The sequence below is a fragment of the Patiria miniata genome, unplaced genomic scaffold (genome assembly GCF_015706575.1).
Source record: "Patiria miniata isolate m_02_andy unplaced genomic scaffold, ASM1570657v1 HiC_scaffold_11, whole genome shotgun sequence".
NCBI classification, from domain to species: domain Eukaryota; kingdom Metazoa; phylum Echinodermata; class Asteroidea; order Valvatida; family Asterinidae; genus Patiria; species Patiria miniata.
In genome coordinates, this window is record NW_024037049.1 from 5,223,929 (window position 1) to 5,249,818 (window position 25,890).

The 25,890-nt window shown below is 41.4% G+C and overlaps 2 protein-coding genes across 3 annotated transcripts; one reads left to right on the forward strand and one right to left on the reverse strand.

Annotated features, from left to right (window-relative positions):
• Positions 1–460: 460 nt before the first annotated feature.
• Positions 461–25,674, reverse strand: LOC119742746 (DNA repair protein RAD51 homolog 2-like). Its single transcript, XM_038218919.1, has 8 exons — positions 25,591–25,674; positions 23,379–23,497; positions 12,679–12,792; positions 11,416–11,532; positions 8,842–8,978; positions 8,427–8,546; positions 7,102–7,285; positions 461–1,015 (listed from the first exon to the last, which is right to left on the reverse strand). Exons 2-8 carry the CDS (start codon positions 23,460–23,462, stop codon positions 992–994), a joined length of 780 nt encoding a protein of 259 aa, XP_038074847.1. The 5' UTR covers positions 23,463–23,497; positions 25,591–25,674; the 3' UTR covers positions 461–991.
• LOC119742756 (echinoidin-like) lies at positions 1,540–5,286 on the forward strand. 2 transcript variants are annotated; one of them, XM_038218932.1, is made up of 2 exons: positions 1,540–1,832; positions 2,916–5,286. In XM_038218932.1, exon 2 carries the CDS (start codon positions 2,919–2,921, stop codon positions 3,453–3,455), a length of 537 nt encoding a protein of 178 aa, XP_038074860.1. In that variant the 5' UTR covers positions 1,540–1,832; positions 2,916–2,918; the 3' UTR covers positions 3,456–5,286. The 2 variants fall into 2 exon arrangements, with proteins under 2 accessions (XP_038074860.1, XP_038074855.1); XM_038218927.1 differs by lacking the exon at positions 1,540–1,832 and adding an exon at positions 1,843–2,100.
• Positions 25,675–25,890: the final 216 nt, after the last annotated feature.

Here is a 25,890-nt window from a genome sequence, read left to right on the forward strand (position 1 = left end):
ACGTAACAGTGCTTAGTGTTAGATATAATCCCAATAGAATTAAGTCAAACGCGAGATGTTTTGTCATCTCAATAATTCCCTCCAAAAAATATCCTCTTACCAAAGATGCTTTGTCTTCTATAATAATTTGTCTTATACTTCAAACATGATGCGACCTTATCTTATATTGAATACCAAATGAAATAAGTGTCATCTACTTAAACTAAACTAAAGATCCTTTATCCTGTCATGATAGGCCAATAAGGCTGTTTGATAATTCAAGTAGGCTATCCTTGAGTTTGATAATATTAGTAATTTATTGCCAATTTCATTGCAAAAGTATTCTTGTTCATGGTCTTTTCTGTTGTTACCTCCGTGTCTTTAAACTTTTGTATCCCCTCGTGCCGAGCTTGACCTGGATCTTAAACTGATCATCAAACTCATCAAAAAGCACTTTTCTGAATGGTTTAAACCTCCTTTCTACCACCGAAATGGTCTGATCGTCTGACATATCGCAAGGTACGTTTTATTGCTGTAGACTTGAAGTTTATATCTTTATAAAAACAATTTTGGAGACTGTAGAAACCAAAAGGCACCTTTGTTCTCTGTTCTTGAACCTGGGACATGAAACCTGTGTGAAGTAAAAGTCGAGTGGCAATGAAGTCCCTAATTCTTTATTGTACTGTAAAGCTAGATTCATGTAGTTGAGTACATCACAAAAAGACACCCACATTTTTGAGCCCAAATGGGTGCATTCTCTTGAGGTGCTCCTTTAAAAAATACTGTAACAGTGCACTGAACCCTTGGAATAAAAGCTTGTCGTGACATCCCCACCTTCCCAAAGGTCACGAATGACAACTAAAGGGTTTATATCTCCTGTAGTACTGATTATCTTCAAGATCACTTTCCAGAACGTCACAACAAGAAGCTATGTGTAGCCACACCAGGCACGAACGTGGCTCATCCTTCGAAAGGACGGATCTGCAGGGTGCCCAGGGCAGTGGGTTCAAGTTTAGAGTTTGGAATTTTGGAAGGTCTGCAGATGAACAAATAACAATCAGAGGATCTTACCAGAGGATACGGCCGCTGAGCTGTACCAAGTCACTTCCGGCACCGATGGCACACTGGCCCTGGTAACTGATACAAGGGCTATTCCATGACCCTGTGGCCAGGCCACTGGATCAAGTGTGAGAAAGTTGTCTTTTACATATATGCAGCCTTGGCAGTAAAGGTGACAATGACAGCTTTACTGCCTTTAAAGGTATCTTTCCCTCGCAAAGTGAAAGACACACATTTCGTCAAAAGACATTTGTCCTGTTAGAAACGTTTAAAGCTATTTTCAGGCTGGCATCATAATAAATCAGCAAGAGAAAAAAAAGGAAGTAGTTAAGATGGGTCGTGAATCAATATTGCATTACTCTTTTAAATTTGGCGATCACCAACTCTACCGAACAATTATTCATTCACAGCTTTGCAAGTGGAGGTTTGCTCAAATCTGACCCTATTATCCCGGCGGGTCAAGGCATACACCTGACGTAACTGACACTATTGATTTTGATGACTTTTGGAAAGAAATTAAGCCGAGCATTCTGACGAAATCAACAAGCAACGACAATGTATTTGGATTCATGATTATGGGTAAACAGGCAAAACGCTATACTCTTTCTCACTCTCTAACTCTCTCATGGTTTTTTTTTTCAACAAATGTTGAAAGACAGGGATATCACAGCTTTAAAGCAACACTTCCTGTGCTCCTGTAGAGGATGATTTCCATCAAGGCCTAGCTTCCTGTACTACCTCATCAAGGCCTGAACAGATCAGGATATAGCACTCAGGGTGAAGGATCTCACAAGGTGAGTAAGTAGATAAAAATAAAGCAACAAAAGGGCACTTCCAGGCCAGACACACCACTGAATTAAAAAACACAGAGCTACACACGAAGCTTTTCAGTAGGATACAAAACTGCGCAGCAGTGAAGGCATCCAGAGGTATCTGGAAATTACTTGTAACGTTTTTCTACCATCACAAGAAGCGGACATCTGTTTGTTGTATGAAGAGTGAAGCACTGTAATTCCATAGGAAAGGAAGCAAATACTACTTTTCACTGTTGTACTGACTCAGGTAAGTCTAATTACTCAAATTGTTCTGTGACTTAGCAACCCAAAAATGAAGACATGCAGGATAAAATATGATTCAGTGCAATTTCATTTTTGCTGTTCTTGAGAGTAGTGATATCGAAATTGTGTGGCAAAACAAGCCCATTTCATACTGTTCAGGTTCTGCATTCTTGGGGTAAAAAAGATATTAATGCCTCAACAAAACTTATGAGCAGCCACTTTTCTATTTTGAAGCTGGACAGAGCAATTGATTAAAAGCAGTCAAAGTACCGGTATATCTGCAATGATTATTTGGTTATTTGATTAATCAATCACTCTGTCCATCATTCAGAACTAACTACAGTTTGCCGTTTCCTGAAAACCACTTTGTGAAATATAGACTCTATTTGAGAAGGTGCAACGAAATGCACCAAAAACATTCTTAAGTCAACGCCCTAAAAAATCCATATATGTCAAGGCAATGGGGTGAACACAAAGACAGATACAGTTGGTGATAATAATGTCAAGACTATTGTCCTATAAAGGTGACATATTGCTTATTGAATCTTCCGCTGTTGGTTTCATTGTATGTATTACGAAGTGACAGATGGCACTGTAAAGATGTGTGGTACCAAAACACGATGATTTCACCACAGCTTCCAGTATAAATACAAGCATACTAAAAAAAATATCAGTCTTTTGATTCGATCGAAACTATACCTTACAAGAGAATGATCTTTTTGTTCAGAAAAAAATCAAACACTTGCGGGCCTGAGCCAAAAACTGTGAATTTGAAAATGTTCTTTGCGATCCAACTTATGCAACATTGTTTGTACGTAGATCATGATGCAGAGAGCAGTGTTGGCAACCCTGGGCCTACTGACCTTACTAGGTGTGGCCAGCCTAGCCTATGCCGATTGCCCTGCCTACTGGACCCATTTCCGTCGGCACTGCTACCGGTTCTTTGGTTCTCACAAGACATGGGGGGATGCTGAGGCCCACTGCAATGGCTTCAGCTCCAACAGCCATTCTGACGAGGAAACCATTGCCCACCTAGTGTCCATCATCAGCCAAGCAGAGAACGACTTCGTCTACACGCTGTGGGCCTCGTCTAGGGAAACCTCTAGCAACGCCTCCCAGCTCTGGCTGGGCTTCTACAAGCCCTACGGACGCAACTACTTCACCTGGTCAGACAGCAGGGACATTGGCTTCACCTTCTGGGACATCCAGAGACCCAACAATGTCGGCGGTAATGAGGACTGCGTAGAGATGTGGGAGGAGGAGATTGAACATCACCGTCTCAAGTCCTGGAATGACAGACCTTGTCTGAACAAAGCCAGCTATATATGCAAGATGCAGATGACACTGAGACCTGTTTAAAAATCCTCATCTTCACAGATATTTTAAGTACCTGTATCAGGGACTCCTCGAATATACTACTCAAACAAGGACAGGTTATGCTTGCAATGAAGAGATTGAAGAAAGACACTGAGGAAAGAGACTGACTAGAAGTCTAGATCTTCTACAATCAGATCCAGCCCCATGTTGGCAATTCCCAATTGTCAACATATTTTTGTGCAGGCATGCTTATCGGAAAATTTTATTCAATAACAGAACTTATTTTTAACCTGATATAAGTGAACAGGAATTAAAAACAAAAATAATGAATGCATTTTTACTTGTGCTCAAATGGCCCGTCTTAGAAGATTTAATCAAGAAAATATAGAACACAAGCTAAAAGTAATGAACAAATGCATGAGATTTGCTGCATATCAACTTCTATACCGAATATTTATAATGTTTGGCAATGATTGAAATAATTGTCTGCCTTACTAGTAACTGCCAGCAGATGTGAGTTACTGCATGAGGCAAAATAAAATGCAAAACAGTTCTTTTACACTTTTGTCCTGCTGAGTGCTATTAGGTCAGTAAGATTGAGACATCACATTTTTATCCCCACAAGCAAAGAACACGGTTATGGGAGCAAGTGCTACGGTGTACGTACATGTCATGTCAGTATACATTTATCAGCATTGGGGGTAAAACCATTGTTCTTCACAAAATAGATTCCAATCAATCTTGCTTATTACAACTTGCGTCTAAATCTGGTAGTTTGTGGATACAGCTTTGTGACTATGGTGAAAGCCACAACAACGCTCATTTCAGGTCTGACATAAAAATGACTTGAAGCTTTGCATGGTTGAATGTACACAAGAATGGGATCTGCAGATGACATTAGGTGAATATTAGGCAGTGGCTGAATCACAACAGTTATGGCCAGCAATAACATACGAGTATAGGGGAATGGCTGCAGCCGTTAGCCAGTGGCTTCCACAGATGCATGTTATTTCAGAACAAAGCCAAGGGCTTTGGGCACGTCCTTACACTCTTTAAGACATTTTGGTTCCCATCAAAGTGACTATTGGTGAGAATTTTTTCTTAGAGGTTAAGACTATACTCTGTCCCTCACTCCTTCAGGTTTCTCCTGAGGATGGATGGAATATATTATCCAAAACATAGCTCACTGCAGTATCATTCTTGAATCATTTAAGCAGATTGCATCTGACAGGACTCATAAATACTACTCAATAAACCATTACTGGGTAACAGCACAGTGGTTTTCCCACTCAATGTAATGGCTTAAATCGACCACAAAATCTAAGTCAGAATCTCTGAAACCTTTTAAGATGGTTGGTTTTTATTACTCAGTTCAACTATTCTGAGTGCAAGTAGCAGACAGGCCAAGTGAATACATTTAGTTCACAAAACAGATGCATTTCAAAAAAAATATTCTGACGTTTTTCACAAATGGTTTTTCCATCTACCTGAATTGGCAAAACGTACCGGTACACTGGCTCAAATTGACCACATGAAGGCATTCATACAAAAAATGTTAAAACAAAAAAATTGCAGAATTTGGTTTCAGGTGTGACAGCGGGTCATGTATGATATTAGTGCTACTTCAGGGTTACAGCTTCCCATGTTGGCAACAGACAAAACAGATGTCATACTAATGACTTCAATTTAGTATGGATGGGGCATGTAAAAGCTTCAAATCGCTGTAAGTTCTAACCCCAAAACATGGACTTTCTGATGGCAGTACAGACCAATTGAGGCACGGTGTCACTCCTATCATGATGGCCCCCTTCAATGGCAGAAACATTGTGCTAGCTATTGTCCAGACAATCCGTCATGGGGCAGTAGCTCTGCACAATAGCTTGCACGATGCTTTCGCCATTAAAGGGGGTCTTGATTGTGTGTGTACAGTTTCATGTGGATGCCTACATGTCTTATGCAGAGGGCGCCATTCAGATATAACATGGAGTATTCCTGTATGCTGTACAAATGTGTTCCATTCATTTGGCCAGTGATTTCATTTTTGCTTGATGTGCAATGTGATTGTACAGCCTACAATTTGTTTGGGAGCTCTTCCTTCAGGATTTGTTTATGTTTGAATATATTAAATAAATTGTACCCGAGGAAAGAAATGTTTTTTTCAAGAACAAGGTTTTGCCTTCCTCTCTTCATGGTTGAGTGGCCTGTTTCACAGACGAATGCTCGCTTGGTGGGGTGATCGTGTGCTTTGTGCATGATCAACTCATGAACAACTCATGAACACATGCACTCATATTGGTACACATATCAGAATATTAACGAGGTCAAAAAACAGTATTTCAGAGCTACCACTCTCCCAATTCCAAAATCAGTATTCCCAATAGCCAGAAATCTGTATTTTCATTCCAAAAGTGAGTGTATTTTTCAAAATTGATGAATACTGCTCATACTATCTGAACAAGCTAAAGTAAACTGCCATTACACATTAGTACTAGTAGTATAGGTTTAGTCGAAACTAGCGGCATTATTTCAAAAATGTTTCATGTTTCTGAAGTAAAAAAAAAAAAAATGTTTTGACACTTTGCAGTGTAGCTGTTGGTCAGAGTTCTACTTATTAGGCCTACGTGCCATTTCAAAAAAAATAGGGACAGTATATATTTGTTTTCATGCTGAACAGTTGATTTAGATGTAGTCAAAGTGTTACATCACATGCATATTTTCGGCCCGAGGTATTTTCATGTGCTACACAACAGCTATCAAAGCTGGCCCCCATGACACTTAGAATATGAAGAATGTAAGTCCTGCACACCACTAAATAAATGGGTAAATCAATAAATGCACAACGTCATTAGTCAGGAAGGGAAACCGGCCAAAATTGAACACAGTCTGCGACATCCGCGCAGTGTCAGCTCGCGTGGACTGCCATGAGAACCAGCCACGGGGTATGGGTGCAAGTACGAGCGTTAAGACCCAAAAATAAATACAGTAACTCGGAAAATACCGGAACACACTCAGAAAAGAGAGATCAAGTTACATAACATGTATATGGACTAAGTCGCAGAAATCGTCCTCCTTCATCGATGTTTATGTGACATCTTTATGATGTCAAATTCGACCACTGATTGTACACTATGGAATGCCATGATTTTCCAATGAATTTCACACACGTGCAGTGGTTTCTTATCCTGAAGTATTCATATAGGCACATGTGTAAAAAAAAAATACGGAACCAGACTAATAGCCGAGAGTAGAGAGAGGGCGCTATAGCAACATGTTCATTCATAAAACGGCCAGACTGTATGATGGAGAATGTGTCCTGTACTTTTTTTTAATACCTTCATATACGTATACAAAACGCAGAGCCAGTCGATGTTCGTCTTTTAATTTATACGCTAGCGATATCAGTGCAAGATTTTGCATGCTCGAACGTTATGATCGGATTTTACCATATCCGTAATTGATAACTAAGATTCGTGAAACTTTCATGAAATGTTTCATAACTGACATGTTTTCCGATATGAAATGTTGCCCAACTCACGCAATAAAATGTAGTGTAAGTTTTGTGAGATAGGCTGCTGGTCTGACGTGCTTTCTTGTTGTAACTCAAGTTCCTGGAGTAGTGCCCAACCATTGTGGAAACAGGCGCCTGGTTCCGAAATAATACATAAAAGCACATCATTATTTGACTTACCGGAATGGAGAATGATTCGGCTAGGTACTTGAGGATGGCAGCTTGCTTGGACAGCAGGTTTGTTCTCTCCACCATATTCCCCTGAAGGCTGCTATCAAACTCCTTGCGGACCAGTGACGCCACCGAGTCTAAGATGACCAGCCGGATACCTTTAGTGATGAGGTCCTCCTCAAAATTCTGCAATCTGAATGACAACAAGAGACAACTTGGAATATCTGCTCCCAAATTCATATCTCCATTGACCTTTGCTGTGAACATCCTCTGCTTGTTTAGTAAATAGATTTCACAGATCAACAATAACGGGTAATTTTATATAGCACTTTGAACAAACCATTGAAGTGGTTTAAACTGATACCCTGCCCATTGGGTCCACAGAAATTTCTTAAACCATCCCTACTCTCCAGGGAGTATACAGCCAGATGCACTCATTTTAAAGGGCGTAGCGGCTAATTTTAAGAAAATAATGATCTCAGCCCTCACAGGTACACATTTATTCCTGGGTGAGGAGAAGCAATTGTGACGAAGTGTCTTGCCCAAGGACACCCGCACTATAACCCTAGGCTGGACTTGAACCCACAATCTGCAGAACTACCCCGCAATCTTGAATTTGGTGTTCTAGGTCATAAGGCCACAGCCCTCCAGGTTAGAGAAAAAAGAATTCCTAACTTGAGGATTGCTATCTTGCTTTTAAGCTGTCACTTATGGAGATGTTTTGGTCACCAATAAATTAGGAAAAGTACTTGAAGGGGGAATAGACTTGTATTAATCTCCATTAGTACAATTTTTGCAATTATCAAGTTTGAAAAAAAGTCTCTTCTCTTTGCACCAAACTCAAATCTAAGAGTCCCATTGGACATGTGTTTGTTTATTAAAACAAAATTCCTAAATGGTCAAAATTGAAACTATCATGTCCATAATGAAACAAACAAGGCTTTAACCAGAGCGTTAACTGAGGATATTTTGGACACCCTTAAGGCAACTTTGGACAGCCTATCGTGTCATTTAAATGTATCCATCAGCATAAATTTTGCAACTTGGATACCACGTTTTTTCAGTTTCGGGCAACTTTGGACACCAGTTTTCAAATGCTGACTTGATACATGCTTCAGGACAGCTCCCAACATCAAGTCCAATAGACTGAACCATTAGCCCCACCCATTGCTCACATGCGCAACCACCAACCACACATGTGCCACTCCAATGCCAAACTGCACACTCCAGCTGCGCGTGTCGTATGCACGTCCACGCGCGTCAGACTTTTGTGCACCATTGTCCGGCACTTAATGGATTAGTCTATAGACAGTTCAGCGTCAGATTAGTCTTACCTGGCAAGGAGGCTTCTACACGTTGACTCCAGGTAAACATGAACCCTGCTGGTCAGGGCAACAAATGCCTCATCTTGACTGAAGTGGTTGGGGAATCGGCATCTCGCTACTTCAACTAGTCTACAGGTTGACAATGTTCAAAACAGAAACAACATGTTACCACAGCAATGTAAAATACAGAGTACATGGAGAACTTCACAATTCAAGAATTTGTTGGCAACATAACACTGAAAGGTACTGAATTGCTATGTTATGCTGGACGACGTCTAGGTGCATCTATATCACGTCTTCATGTGGATGCCAAGGATGTGGCGCCAAGTGTTTGTCTAAACCTCTCTTTGTCCCTGTTGGGAGAACGGTTGTCCATAAGGTAAGGGCTAAATTTTGTTTTCTGTTTTCGATTTGACGGACTGACCTCTCTGCTGAAAAAGCTGACTCTGTGTCAATGTAGGCTACTGCACCATCTAGGCCTCCCATGGCTACTGGCAAAGTGGCTAATACACTGAGCATGATACAAAACTGGGTCTTGCCGCACCCTGGAGGACCAGCAATCTGAGACTCGAGAACACAAAACAAACCTTTTGAAGCATCCACTAAGAGCTTATTAGTGATATTACATCTTATGCATTAACAGTCTTACAGTTGCTAAGGCTTTGCATCGTGCGGTGAGTTAATCCGATCACGAAACTGGACGCCACAGACAGAGCAGTGAACTGATTGCACTCGAAAAACATCTCTTTTTGAACGTGATGAAAAGTGTGCTCAGTATGATTAAATGGACGTAACCAAGCCAATTTTTCAAATTTTAATGAAAAATATATCAAAACGATTTTTAGCACATTGTTGGATCATGATAAGGGAAACAAAATCTGAAAGTTTCATGGAGATAGGGTCTTCAAAACAGGAGAAATTGATGTTCAAAGATTTTGCCCGCGAACATCTAAATGTCTGTGTAACCGTAATTTGAGCTCAAGTGATTAATTCAAAATATAGTATTACGTAAGGGGCCAAATCAGTTGTAGCAACCGTAACACTGTTAAGATGCAGTCAGAGACGATGGTTCGCATCGTTGGGACAGGCATGTGTAAACCGTTTGTGCATTCATTGTAACTACATGTAACGAAGAACTTGTCAATATGTAACACAGAAATTAGAAGGTCTGCTTACATGTAGACCAATCCAGGAAAAGCCTCACATTACATTCACAGAGGCCCCAATAATGGTGGAAGTATTCTGCCGGCTACTGTACAAAAAACAATCATTGTGGCGGCTGTTTTGTGTAAACATTGACATAATGGTTCCACCATGACTGGTTCTGTCATTACTGGGTTAGCATCTCCTAAGTCTTGTTCATCAACAATTCCTATTTTAATATGTTGATGCTTTAAAGGTGTACTCACCTTTCTCCTGCAAGTGGGCAAGATAAAATAATAATAATAACTATATTCATATAGCACCTTTTGCCAGAGGATACAAAGCGCTGGGGGAGAATGCAACCAAAGACAGGTAAATGAAGTAAATGAACATATGCGACCCATTATGTGGCACCTTTTTGCTAGGTGCCGCGGTGCATAATTGCTGCCACTGCCAGAAACACCGGGGCAAACAACTCTTAGCGACAAGTGTTACTGGGTTTTTTAACGTGCATTACATAACACACGGGACCTACACACGGAACCTACGGCTTTACGTCCCATCCGAAGGACGAAGCAATAATGGTAAAGTGCCTTGCTCAAGAGCACAAGCACCATGTTCCCACGGTCAGGATTCGAACCCATGTACCACGGCACACGAGTCGAACACTGAAACCATTGGACCACAGCGCCCCACTGACATTCCTGCCTCAAGACGACATTCCTGCCTCATGGTTAAAAAAAAGAAAAAAGAGAGAGAACATGTATGTCTTGTTTTGTATCCTTCCGGAATTGACCCTTTCCCTGCCAAGCACAACACAGAGCATCAGGTGTAAGAGTCTGTGGGACGTTGCTGCACTGGGCCATAAACATCAGTGCATAAAAGGCCAATTCTGAGACAACGTAAGCTAGTCCAACTAAACAATGCCACCGTTGTTTCATGCTGCAGTTGGCAACCACAAGACTCAGTTTAGTCTTGAGATTTTTGGCCTGATGGATCTTGCTACACCGGGCAGGCTTCTCGATTTGACAAGTGTAGCCTTGAGTGCAACCCGTACCCGACCCACTCCACATACATGTACACAGTAAAAACCCCGTAGTCTGTCGCACGCACAAAACCCGCAGTACTAATACCTTACGCTCACACGCAATGCCCCCATGTGAGAGTTCAGACCCTTGCTACGAAAGAGCACAGCCTTGATTCTTCTGTAATGGGTTTTGTGGTTTTGTTAATGAGGATGAGCTGCTTACAATTGAACGGATCTGATTGGCCCTTGATTGGATGCGCCACGCTGTTTAAAAACATGTAGTGGGTCGCTTCGTGCGCCGATGTTGGATTACAAAAACAATAGTCATTGATCTGTGGCGTGATTGGCCGCTGAGAAACGTACATTATTCATACTGGATAATTTGCATATTCCCTCACCCATCCTATTTGCCTGGGATTCGCGATGCAAAGTAAAGAAAAACATAAAACCCGGAAGCGACAGAAAAATCAAAGCTGTGAATCGAGCTGAATGCACGAGGGATGGGACTTGACTGCCTGCATTGGAAGTGTGTGAATACATTGTGGGATTCACGTGCGTGCGATCTGATAAGGGTTTCGCCGTGTATGGACGACGTGGAGCCCGGTAGGCTGTGGTCAGCTCCTCGGCCTAGCCTGGGCCAGCCAGCCAGCTATGGCACATCACAGACTTGTATTCAAGGCTATGACAAGTCTAGCATGTTGTTGCGCTTAGCAGGGTTTCTATTCAAATAACCTAGAGGGTTAAGATTAAACTGGCCACTTCATGATACCCACTAATACTAGATCAAAAGGAAGGCAAGTGTTCACAAGAGAAGCACCATCAACTCACCTCAGAGATTGTGCCTACTGGTAGCCCTCCATGCAAGACATGATCAAGCTGTGTTAGTGACGTCCTGAAGAAGGCTGGTAGCTCCTCACTACCAGCTCTGTCATACATGCACAATGCCTGCAAGGCAAAACAAGGTACCGGTATGTCTTTAAACAGTGTTCTTGTTCACTTGATGCCTTTTCAAGAAATATATACTGAATCTGCTGATTGGGACAGAAAACAGTACAGCAAGCTGTGACAGTTACACATGTACATGTACCGGTATAGGTACATAGATTACATTGTGTCTTGAATACGGTCATTTCAATGGTCTAGAACAGTCAAATTTATTTAACGAAAAAACAATGTGACATCATTTATGTCACTCAAATACTGCATACAGCATCGTTTATCTCACAAAAGGTGAAGCATGTCTGCTGTGATGTACTTAGTCCATGACCTTTTGTATGCAAGGGTTGCAAATGGCACCCAAGGCTAAGAAGGGGGGGGGGGTGCCATTTGCCCCCCAAGGGTGTACAAAATCCACAGACTTTCACAACACAGAGCAATGGACCTGTCGCCGTTTGCAAGTTAGGCACGCACCTTAGACAACCCTATGGAATTTTTTACTTTTTAAGTTTTGTTTGTGTCAGATTTTGCATGTTCCACGTCCACTTGTATATCATGTTAATTGAACAATATTTATTTAAAACGATTCTTTCTACCGCAATAGGTTAATTGTTTTGTTATTCCATGGTAAGTTTTCTTAAAATTGCTTTAGTCATTAAGCTTGCTTGCAACACCAAGACGGACCAATAAACCAATTTCAAGCCTCTAAATGGCTCTAAATGAACCAAATCTAGTGTAGCATTTGAGATATTCTGGCTGTAATCTTCAACTAAATACTTCTTTGGAATATGAAATTTTAAAATTCAGTTGTTTTGAGATATACATGTAAGTTCTCTGTGCAACACAACCAACTTATGTTTGTGTACAATTCACTTTTGTAAACTTCTGTCTTTGGTGAGGAAACTCAATGCATTTTCTAGCTCATGGAGTTAAGTCATCTCATTAAGTTGTAGGCAGGTTTATACGCAATGGGCCCAGAATCTCCCGCCAATGAAGTTATCAGCCTTGTTTACCGAGTCTGAAAAGATTCCGGCCATGTTGCTCAGAATCCTTCAACCAACCCCAAAGTCAATGGGCCTATGGCGGATAAACTTGTCCCAACTTATCCCGGGTATTTAATGAGATGACTCCCTAATGGAAGTTTTGGTTCCATACCGTTGTTTGTCTGGGTACACAAGCCCGACTGGCAACCAGAAGGATGGCCGTCAGTCTGGAGTCAGTCATTCCTGTCATCCTGAGCAGCTCCAGTTTTGTCTTGGATAACAGGTCCTTGGGTAATGAGTGAAAATTAAAATATTGTTTCCCTTTAGTGTGGTAAAGGGAAGCAGGGGAGGTATTCATTTTCAAATTGACAGTTTCTTTTTTAGGGATTGTCTATTTGGCATGCACTTTCACTGTGCACAAACATATTCACTTAATTCATAGATAAATAAACTTTAAAGTTTAAATATTCAGACTAGCTTGATTAATAAGACCACATTTTTCTAAGACTACTCTTTCTGATGTAGTGTAAGATAATAATAGCTGCCAATATTTTTTGCATCCCTCAAAATATGAGAACAGGTGTTGTACACTTGGTTCAATAAGCTCAACAATTTCTGGAAAAATATTAAAATAGGACATAATATATTGTAACTGGCACAGGACTTGGTTTACCATTCTTTCTGTTGGTTTTGTAAGCCATGTAAGTTGTCTAGTTGCAACCTGGAATACCTCAAATTCCATAACGAATCTTACCAGGTCTTCAAGGCTGGAAGGTCGTGAATGAAACACTCGCCATCTTATGTCAGTATCATTCAGTGCATCACTGATATATGTTCTTTGGCAAGCGTCTCCTGTAGTTAAAATTGTCCACTTAATGAATATGCCTGTTTTGTTAAACGCCTTATGGCTTGAGCTAACTCTGATAGTGTCTCATTTCATCCTCTGAATTTGTTCTTCATCTTGACTCAGATAAAAATCAGGATTGAATCCCTGTCCTAAAGCAGTGGTTTGGAAACTGTAGCTTTGTCTTCATTCATCATCTAAATGCCCTTTGTACAGAGTGTGCTGGTCCGTGCCAGCTTGCAGCAAGGTACATGTAGGTTGCCTTCGCTGATTCTCCCCAGTCATTTCAGGTCAAACTCCATCCTGTAGTCGGTCAAGGAACCTGCACCATTAAAAGTTGCTGGTCGAACTCTATATTGCTATCAGTTTTCATTGCTCCCTCTGCAATGGGCCTGAAGTCTATAGTTTCTTTTGTCTTCGTAGAAGTAAAGTGTAAATTTCAGCAACTGTCCAGCTGAGATCCCACCGCTGCCACCAAAATGTAACATGCACGGGACTCGGGGCCGGGGATATAACAAAGCCCTGAAGCCCACCAGGATCAGCCTGGAGATATCAATGACACTTGCTGAGGCTCGTAATTGACAAGGACCGGCAATTGGGGTTCTGTTGTAGGTGAATGTCTGCCTGGCCAGGTGGAGTACGTCTGTAGTCGTGACTTAGCGTTTGAGGTTGGCGACCTTCACATCAAGAACTGGTAGACTGCATAGGGAAGGGAGTGGGAGGAAAAGGGGTTGGAATATGGGGGGAGGATTGTCTAGCTTCAACCTACACGTAGCACACGCATAGGGAGGAAAGGTTAGGATTGGAGATTAGCTACTTGGCTAAGTTCTTTTTGATTAGGCAGATTCAAATAAAACTTATTAACTGACAAACAGGACTAACATTAACTGACAGACATAAATCAGAATTAACAGGAACAAATGTTTTGAAATTCAACAGGAAATTCTGTGTTTTATTTGACTATCAATCAAGTCCTCATAGAGAATACTTTAATCTCTTCATTTCAAATTGGGTCATGCATATTCTTCAGTGTAATCATCACTGCTGCTTGAATGCTTAATGCACCTAGGGCCAAGTTCAGGCAAGGACCATTAGTCGACTAGTGGTTGATTTGTGACGTACCTTACACCTGCGCACTGATAGTAATGTGCGAACGTATCTAGTCAAACGCTGGTCAAAATGTCATCGCAAAACTTCTGGATCCTGGCTCTCTACTAGCGTTATGAATGCGTGCGGCTATTGGTTACCAGCGATGCAACCAGCCCCAGTAGGTTGGTTCCAAATAGTCGACTAGCGTAGTCAACCAACGTCGACTAGACAGAGTTCGGACAAGCGTTAGTCGAACTATGGTTAACCATTGGTCAACTATAGTCCTTGCGCGAACTTGGCCTAAGATTGGCTGGGCTGGAAGTGAGTCTAATGCTGTGGTAAGCGCAACACTGGAGCACCAGGGAGCAATGTGACATCTCTCTTCACTGTCCCAAGGTAGGCTGTGGCCGCTACTCTCTGTATACTCACTTTTTAGGACATTGGTATTAGTTCTTCTTATCTTCTTTGTCTCACTTCTTCTTCTTGATTTTTTCTTCTTCTTTATGCCAATTTGCTTCTTCCCACTGCGCCTGTTCTGGAAGCATGCAGAGCAGTCAATTACTGTTCCAGCTCGCCTTTTTATAGATTTTCAGCAGGGCTAAATCTGGCATACAGTCAGCTCATTGGCTGAACCATGCATAGGGCATATATGCAAATGAAGTCACCTAACCTTTTGATGAAATCACAGCTACATTTGTTAAGTAAGAAACATTCACAACAAGTCAAGTAAACATCATTTTATTCAATACTTACATGTCTATATACTGGATCGTCCGCAACAAGAAATACTGAGAAAAATATGACCCTAGTTACATGTAAATGCATTTATAATAATCATAATTATTGTGTTATACAAACATTTCTTAACATTAACAGGGTTCTCCCCAGGATTTTTTCAAACCTGTGGGGGAAGTTTTGTTGTGATTCACCAACCTGCGAAGCCACGGCGTGGGGTTGGGGGCCCGCTTAAGGGCCCCGAAATATTTCGAACTTTAGAGGCTCTCTGGTGCATTTTAGAGCAAATCTGGGGAGTCTTTTAGGAAGATTTTTCCTTAAAATTTAGTGGAGATCTTGTGATATTTTTTGTAATTAGAGAAAAAAAATATCAAAATTTTTAACTTAAGAAAAAATCAACATTTCAAAACCTGTGTTAAAACTTCTTGAGCTAGAAAGTATGGATTATATTTACAAGCAAGTTTCAAATTAAGAAATTAAGGTGAAGAAAAAAATCACTTTTGCTTTCGATTACATGCCTTTCAAAATAGCGTCGGTAGGTCGAAAAAATTATTTCGCCAATTTTTTGGGCTGCTGATTGAATCATGGAGGAATAAAAACACATGATTGAATGGAGCATATTGAACAAGGAATCATGTAGTTTTGTGCCTGGATTATTTTCCTTTGCACCACCATGACCACGAAAATTATCTAGACTGATCATCAGAAGTGATTAAAACTTGCCTCACCTAATTAAAAATATATTTGAGGAGGTTGATTCCACTATATGCTTAACGTACATCACGGCCCCTGGCGCCATCATTCAGTCTGGCCGGCCGCCGGCCGTAAATCGCGCCGTGCACACACGGCGCAGTATCAGTGTGCATTACTGCACTGTGTATGGCCCATCCCATGTGGCCGAAAATTTTGCACTACTGCTCCTAAGAAGCACGCTACGATGTTTCGCCACAAGTTCGAGCTTTGCAATCTCGTCATTTTAATGGAAAATACATACACAGAAAATAAAGATCACGTTCTGTGAATTAATTTGCAGAAATTCTCTTTCTCCATCGATGTTTGTTTGGTGTTTTTACGATCCAACTTCGGCCGACATCATCATCATGCATGCACGCACGAGGCAGTAGTCACTGGTTCCGGTCCTTCATCATAGCATTGATACTGTTAGCATGCGAAGGGAACCAGTGTACCGTGTTGTATGCCCTAATATATAGCTGGCGGTCGACGCGAAAGACCCGTCATCGTGTGCATTTTGATCACACATGCATCAGAAATACGGGATTTTTGTCAAGATTTTGCATGTCAAGATGAAATAATGGCATATGAAACGATTATGTTGTGCATTTTAATGGCTTGTATAATAATTATATTGTGCGTATCGGGGGCTGAAAAATGTGATCGGCATTTTTGTCGGCGTATCGGGCCGCAAATTCAGCGTATCGGGCCGATACGCACATTTGTACGTGGGGAGAACCCTGATTAATCTACCTTTGTATCCATCTTGATTAAGTAAATTCATTTAAATACTTACAAAGTATGAATGGCAGTGTGTAAACCAACACTACTGAAGTTAACATGAAACCCAAAAAGCAATTACCACTGCACCAGGAGCTCTGTTTATCAACGATGGACAAAGTCAAAACTTTAAAATAATCATTGCTGTAAATATTCATTATTGTTTTACAGTGGATTTTCTCTGAAAGACGGGGGCTTGTGTATCTCCTTAATTAACTTAATTTACACTAAATTTATCATTCAGAAAAACCGCTTCGGTGTTCCATCGTCTGACGCCTTAGGTTGGCTGGTTGGGAGGCAGTACTTTGTCCAATATAGAGTATTCCCTGCCGTCAGAGAATTTTGCTGTTTCCGTTACCAGATGGATATCGATGCCAAAGTCAAAATGGGGCAGCATGTCTTGTCTTCTTCACCATCTTGTCCATCTTGGCCTGATGCCTCATCCACGACACTTTTGCACCAACGACTGAATGAGAAGTCCATCTCATGGTTCCCTTGGCTGCCAGGTGGTAACGAGTGGGCCGGTTCAGTGAGGGTCCCTCCTTGTGATCAGCAGCTTCTGCAGTGGTCTCCGTCTCCTGTGGTGGGTCAGCGATGAATGGGCAGAAGAGGCTGAGGCATCTCCAAAATTAATGATGGATGTTGGTGGATTTCTATCTGTGGTAAAATCCATCGCAGTTACAATGTATAGTGTCAATCCACTGCTGTATGTCGCTGGGCTCGTCGGTGTCGGAGGGAGCAACATCTCCACCTGCAGCGTAGAAACTAGAAGGCTGACCATTGGCATCTCCAAGGTGGTCAGAAGTTGCTGCAACTTTTCCTCTCATGGTCCGGTTGTTTGGTCTCTTCTTTAACAGCTCTCCTTGGCAAGGGATGGAACTCTAGACAATCAAAGTGATCCACAGCCGAATTCTGCACGTTATGGGGGCATCTTGGCATCTTCTCTCCTTCTGTAGGTGTCTCTGAGTCTGTCAGTACAGTGGCTGAAGATTTGGGTTGGCTGCTCTCCATCAAGGTGGAGAGCCTTGATGTTGGGCTGTCACTACCAGTGTTTGAGATAATGCTTGGCTGCTGCGTTTTTGAGCCTCTTGAGGCTCTTGGTGGTGTACACCTCTCTCCAGCATTCCTCTCATGAGTCACCTTGCCTGTTCTTGGTGCAAAGATCAATCTACCCCTGCTCATTCGGGCTCCTATTTCTTCTTTGAGTTGATCCTCTTCACCCTCTCTCACAGTGCTATCGGTCAAGATGACACTGTAAATATGATTGATTCTTAAACCATCTCAAGCAAAATTGGCAGGTACACCCAAAGAGATACCTCATATCGAGCATTATGAAGACTGCATCTGTGCGGCGCTACTTGCACTGTGGGTAAGTGATGCGTTGAATTTGTCTCTGTGTGCCAAGCTGGCTAGTTGTCAGCAGAGGGATGCTATCTACGCCAATTTCCTTATCGATGACACACGCAGCTGCTAACATGGTTTTGCCCACTTGCAGCTGACTTATTAACAGCTTCCTAACTTTGACGATTCACAAACTCTACAACATTACACAAAATGATTACTTTTTCTTTTTTTAATACAAATCTGCACATATTGTCAGAAGTCTCTTAGTACCTCCAAAGACAACATTGGTTTTCTAACGGTCCTTCTCAGAAACTGGCAATTTTCTGGTTTTCCAACATTTTCGTTGGCACCGCTGATATCGGTGAACCCTCAGTAGTTGATGGTTCTCTCTCTTTGGTAGTGGTTTTGCTTCAAGCTCTTCAATGGCCGATTTTTACAGTTACTTTCACACAACCAATCTGCTGGGTTTTCAACAGTTACTGGTTGCTATACACTTGACAGGAACCAGCGATGAGAAACACAAAACTAGAAACACAAACTTTGTTGAGGGCTACCCTTATATTAGGCTAGTGCTAAATAAACAGGAGACATAAACCTACTTCTTGATGCCAGAAAAACCGGTTCAGTGGTCCATCGTCTGACGCCTCAGGTTGGCTGGTTGGGAGGCAGTACTTTGTCCAATAAAGAGTATTACCTGGACTTTTGCTGCTTCCGTAACCAGATGGATATCGATGCCAAAGTCAAAATCGGGCAGCATGTCTTGTCTTCTTCGCCATCTTGTCCACCTTGGCCTGGTGCCTCATCCATGACTCTTAGTATCGCTGGAATTCTCCTATTCCGTTGGCTCCATATCAGTCAACATTGGTTTTCTCGCAGTCCTTCTCAGTAACTCTTTGCCTGTGTTCAGCAGTTCTGTGGATTTTCATCATTTTAGTTTGTACTGCTGACATCAGTGAACCCTCAGTAGTTGACGATTCTCTCTCTATGGCAGTTGTTTTGCTTCAAGGTCTTCGATAAACTGAATTTTGCAGTTAATTTTACACAACCAACAGTGGGTTTCAAAAGTTACAGTATATCTGGGGTCGCAACTGTGAGTTTGATGTTGGCATCCTTCACGTCAAGGAATGATAGAATGCATAGGGAGGGAAAAGAGGGTTAGAATAAAGGGGGGGGTTTCACTGGCGACATCAGCCTAGAACGTACAGAAAGGAAGGAATGACTGGAGTGAGAGATTGGCTATAGTTTGAGTCTGTCCTGAAGGCTTGGCTAAATACTTTCTCATTGTTGAAGCAGATTGCCTAGACAGACAAACAAAACTTGACAGACAAACAAGACCAACATTAACTGACAGACATAAATCAGACATAACCTCAAAGTCAAGCAGCGGGAACAAATGTATTGAATTTCAACAGTAAACTTCTTGTTTTAATAATACGACAATCCAACCAATTCTCAATAGGGAATAAAAATTATTTTCATTTCAGATTGAGTCATAAATATTCAATGTAATCAACACTGCTGCTTGAACTTAATGCACATAGGCTTGGCTGGACTGGTACGGTATTGAGTCTAATGTACAATGTAGGCTAATTGGTTCCTATCAGTGACCAATTTGACTACTAAGTGCACTACTAGTGCACCAAGGCTGTGTGTCTCTCTTTATTGTGCCATGGTTGGCTGTGACCGCTTCTCTCTGTGTACCCTTTGTTTAGGACATTGGTACTGGTTCTTCTTCTTGCCTCTACTTCGTCTTGGTTCCTCTTCTTGATTATTCTTCTCGATGCCAATTTACTTCTTCCCACAGGTCCTGTTCTGGAAGCATGCAAAGCACTCAATCGCTGATCCAGCTCACCATAGATTTTCAGCAGGGCTGATTTGGGGCACAGTCAAGGTGGCGCTCTCATTTACTGAAAGCACGCATAGGGAGTATACAAATGAAGTCAGCTAACCTTTTGATGTAATCACAGTTGCATTTGTAAAGAAACATTCAACATGTCAAATGAGCATCAGTTTATTAATTACTGAATAAACACTGAGAAAACATGACATTGTATAATATACATTGATAATAATCAAAATTATTGAGTATAAATTCAAATATTTTTCGTAATCTACCTCTGTATCCATTTCGATTGGGTAACTTCATTAAAATACTTACACAGTATGAATGGCCATGTGTGAAGTTCATTACCAAACATTTTGACGCAAAGGTAGGCACACTAATGAAAATGTTTACACTCTGCTACTGCACCTGAAGCTTTATTTATACACGATGGGCAATGCATGCTAAAAATAAAATATTTCAATAGTCACAGTATTGTCTGGAGTGTGCCAAGTTTTAAAATAATCTTCATTGATATTATTTTACAGTGGAGTTTCTCTGAAAAGCTGTGGTTTACAAGTGTCTCCTTAACTTAATTTAGGCCAAATTTATCATTCAAACAATTTTCAGTAAATTTGCAACTAGAAACTCAAAACTTTGTTGGGGTCTACCCTTATATTAGCTAAATAAACAGGAGACATACAGCTAATTCTTGTTGCCCAGGCAGTACTCTGTGTAGAATACAAAGTAGAATACAAAGTATTCTCTGCCCATAATTTATTTGTTGAGAGAGGAATCCTAGGGAGAGAGAGGTGGAACGAGTAATCGGATGTCAAGTGGTACATACAAGTAAGTCTCCCTTGTTTCTCGCATGCGTACTGCTTTTCCTGGCAGAAGCTTTTCCGGAAGCACGGGCTGCGACCATGCAGGAAGGGGTTTCGCACCTAGCTTGTACTCCTCAGGTTTGTCTTTGTCGACCATTCTCCAGCTGTCTTCACACACCACCTCTAGCATGCCTCTTGGTTTCCCAGTAGGCGCTGGCGTCAACGTTGTTCCATAGCGGCCTCTCCCTCATCCTAAAACACCCGAGTCGGTGACAGGTTTATTTCAGCCTTCTCTCCTGTTGGCCCTCTCCTTCTCGCCCATCAGCCTCTAGCTCCACATCTTCTGCAACTCCTGGCCTCCAAAGGGGCATTTATTATTTTCATTTTTTTTTATACATACCCACAAAAACAAAATATAAATGAAATTGTACCATAAATTTATCAATCTACACAATACTTTCAAGAATTTGCCATTTAGATAAAAAATTATGCACCGCATTATTTCCAAAGGCTATCTTTTTTTCCACTTTGTAATTAAATCTGACTAAATCCTCAAACTGATCGAGTGTAGGCACTTGTTATTTTGGTAGGAGATTTATCCCCCTCAGCTGTCACAGCCGTCTCCTTGTTAGGTTCCTTTGCCTGTTTAGGCCTGTGGCCGTCTCCTGCTCCTTCATCTTAGGCACTACCTTCACAGGTAAGTCCAACGGCCCTTCCTCAGGTGCACAAGACACCGTACATGACACTCGTGTCTACACCTTCCATAACCTCTTGCTGGGCTGCTCTGCTTTGGCCTCCACCAAGTCTCTCTTCTTAGCAGGCTCTTCTCCTCTATCCTGCCTCATCGTGGACATTGTTGACTCTCTCCCCTCCTTGGTAGTCGAACTGCTTCTCCTGCTGCTAACCTGGAGGTCTGTGCACTTCACCTTCCTGCCGTTAAGAATAAATTCCAAGGTCTGGAAATTTAAGCTTCACTGCTTGGCAAGCAGGAAACCCATCCCAAGGATCCCTACTAACTCCCCAATGTCGCCGAAAATAAAATTCACTGCGCAAGTGCTTTTTCCCACTTGAATCTCCACCAAGGTGCTAACCAAAGTCTGTAGGAGACTTCCACCAGCTGTCTTAAGGCTGGTCCAAGCCATCCTTGGAGACAAGAATGAGCTCTTTTCACTATTAAATTCATTTACTTTCTCTCTGGGTTAACACCACTTGGCCCTGGGATTCTTCCAGCAGTCCCTAAACTCTTCTAAACTCTTCCAAAGCTGCTTCAGTGTCACACAGTGTCACTCTAGCTAATTTTGGAAATTTGCCCCTTTGTTGTTCCCGCTATCATTTGGAAACATTCATCCACAAGGGCATCACTCACAGCTTCGTCCAAAGTAGTAGGCATGGCGCAGAAAATGCATTCTCTAGTAGCTTGAATCTCGATAGCCTTGGAAAAATGTCCACTTGCTCTAGAGGCAATCGCATCCTTCCTTCAGTAGCTCAGGATACGCTGGTGTAGCCTAAGAAGGCACAGTTCTGCTTGCAGCTGCTCGATTCCACTTCGATCTCCAGATCAGATGTACTTGTGTTGTGGACTGAAGTCCGTCTTCTGCCTCAAATTCAATCAACAAATTCTTCGCCATCCCACCTTGGTAGGTGACGTTTCCTAGGTAGGTGTTCTCCAGGCAGTGTATTTGTGTGTCTTGAAGTTCACTGCGGCACCTACATGTATCCCACTTCTGACACCATTTGTGCCAGTCTTGATAGGCTTGCCCTCGGCCGACCCAACGAGCGGCTGTAAATAAGACAGACTGGACGAAGTTACTAATACGGCTTACTTGACTGGATGGAAACTTGCCGAACTAATGTGTTACAGGACTTCTGGCAGAAAATTCTGGCGAGACTTCAAACAGACATAGACACCAATGACACAAGACTGACTGACTGGACTCTGACAGGATGGGACTCTGACGGGACTGCACATGGGACTGACTTTCACTCCGCCGCACCCTGGTTATATAGTCTCGTGGTCTGGATGGGAGACTTGCAACTTGCCCGAGTCTTCGACAGTGGAAGATATCCGGTCACCACACAGATACAACCATACGTAATAGAATAACTGAATTAATGAACTTACATTTATATTGTATCTACAAGAGGGCGTTCTAGCTTACGACCATCTTTAGCTTTATGAAATTTGCATCCGACAGAAACAGCAGTGTTATCAACTGTCAACATAGTTAATGGTTCCTGTACATCATTTATTCCATAAACATTCATTATCCTTGGTACATTTGTAAGTCTAGACAGAAAATGACATTTGATTTACCAAATAAAAATTGGCACTAATCAACAAATGTCATTTTCCAATTCTGTAGTTCACACTGTAAGAGAAACATCAGGAAAGTCAAACTAAATTCGTATTAAACAACTGTTCTTTTATACCAAAAAATATTTCACAAGATGAAGTCACTTTTGTTACAATATCCATCATGTTGACAAAATGTATAAATGATACAACTTTTGTATTGCATGTGCAATGTAACAGAACAAACGAAAGGAACCAAACAAGAAAGACCGGTTGGACAGGTGGTACAAACTGAACAAATTTATTCCACTTATGCGCAAGGATATGTACTAAAGTAGTGCCAATAATTTCAATATCATTGGATATTATAAGTTGAATATAACCAACAAGAAAAACTAAAAACACTCACCTGACATGTGAAGATGCCATGCTTGTTAAGTCGCTCTACAATTGGCGGTTCGATTCCAAGTCGCTGAATTTTCCTTAATGCCATTGTTGACAATTAATAACTTCCAAATTCCGACAGTCCTAAATGAAAGTACAGAAAAGTTTACATTTTGTAATGTACTCTCCAGACATGATTTGATTTTGTTACAAAATGTCCTAAGAATTGCAGTACTGCAGTCAATGAATCTCACAAACTAAACACAACTCCCCCCCCCCCCCCCGAGGAAAACATAATTAGCGAAGTGACCAAATATGACAATAAACATCCAAACATACCACTACAGGAACCAGGGATACATGGTAAAGTCAGGAGAGTAAAGTTGATCCAAAACAATTTTGCAGGCAGATGCAGTACAGTGAGTGCTTTCATTTGTACTCGCGTCATTATTTTGAAAAGCAAAAGCACCTATTTTTCTACAGTTATGGGTGAAATTATGTAAAGCAAAAGTTTAAGTTGCCTGGTATTTTGCAAAGTGAATCAAGAGATCTAGGTTACTGCAGTCTCAGTACAGTTAAACCCCAAAATTATTTTCTCCAGGGACCTACAAGAAAACATCAATCCAGTCCTAATTTTGGCCGCAGGTGTGAAATCACAGAGTTAAATGCTTTTGCCATTGATGTTTGTCCTTCAATCAGGTTTCAGTATGCCCCAATTTAAGCATCCTCCCAACTATAGTTTGGATAGTCCCAACTATAATTGGGACAATCCAGACAAGACTCATCCAGCAAACAAAATGAAGCCATTAAAAAGATCAACTATGCTTGCGCACTTGTCCTCTAAGTTTCTAAGTCTATGCTACCCTGCATTTTGGTGACGCTATTGGTTGAAGAAGCACTAAGTGTGTGATCTGCCCTTCCTTGGCAGCTAATTGATGTTGCTGCAAGTAGTCTGCTGTTTACATAGTTGGTATCATCTCAACATATGGGACTGTCCAAACTGTAGTTGGGACCGATTTTTACAGCTTGCATTTATCGGAAGCCAATTTATGTAACCTTGAGCAGTCTACTTATCACAGTTGACCTGGTTATAGACCATACCCCCAAGTACTGCTTGATGTATTCTGCACAAGAGCACCGAGCATGCCGAGTGAAAATGTCTGCAGGACTACAGGGGCAATATTCTGTGCCCAAAACACGGACATTCCAAAGCACAAAAGAGTTTATACAGTGTTTTCCAATTTGTAATGGCATGCATGAGGACTAACAAAAAATGAGGAAATCAGCGGAAAAGTTGCATGCCTGCAAATTCCTCCTTCCACCACTCATGCTCATACCATGGCTGGCTCCACAAATGTAAACATGATGAAGGCCTACTGCAGCTACAATGTTTCTGCACATACACTTCTAATTTACTTATAGATATGAAGTCACAGACTATAGTAACATACAGAAGCCTAAACGGAAAGAATGTTGCAACCTGACGTCACTTTTTTCTTCATATATGATCTCAATGAAGGTCACTACTAAACACTGCACTACACATTCACTACAGAAATGATAAGACATGAATCTTGGACTGAAAAACATTTCCAATTTTGTTAGGAAATACTTAGAAATTTTTCTTGACTCTTCATGGACTTTGTACACAATCGCTGAAGTGGCGTAAGGTTGCACATCCTTTCCGACTTAATTATATATTATCATAGCACAAAGATAATAAATTTATCATGAATGGAGAATCAGAAGGGTGGATGTTGTTATGTTGACAACTCTCTTTTTTAACAAGGAAATAAAATAAAATGCCGGAAGACACTGTACACAAGTGCAGGCCTCGACCAAAAACTCTTGATCCAGCCATAGAGCACTACAATCTAGCTACATTCTCTGGCCACATTACTGCATGTACATGTATAACTAAGACTCCCTCCGTAAAGTAACTTTACTGAGCGAGTACAGTTATGTGGCCACAGAATGGGGCTAACTAAACTCCACGCTTTGATCCAGAGGACAGTCAAGTACGTGTCATGATTGATCACAAGCCCCGTCTGAAATCATTAATAATAGTGAAGATGGCCAGGCATCCATCAAAAAACTCAAACCAACATGGTAACTATGCATACAGGTAACTTTGCATACATATGAACGTTGTGTTAGCTAACTAAACCATGAAGTTAATCCAAATCTAAAACGAAAATTGTTCTGCAACTTTTAGTGCAAGTGTCCGTCAAACTCACCGCCATTGACAGATTAATTTGAAACACTAGAGGGGGTACTTCAACAACAACAGTAGTTCGTTTGCGTCATGTCTATGGTTTGCGTGTGGGCGCGGCCAGGCAAGGAAGTAGCCGCCTGCAGCTCCCATGCTGCTTTCAACCATTCAACTGGCCTATCAAGGCGCAGTTAACACATTTTTTGAGAGGAGGGATTTGGGGAAAGCTACCATCACCTAAATTGTTGTCGGTTTTTTTTGTAGCAAAGATGGCCAAACAAAAAGCACAACAAGAGGCACAAATCAAGTGGGGAGAACGATCTGC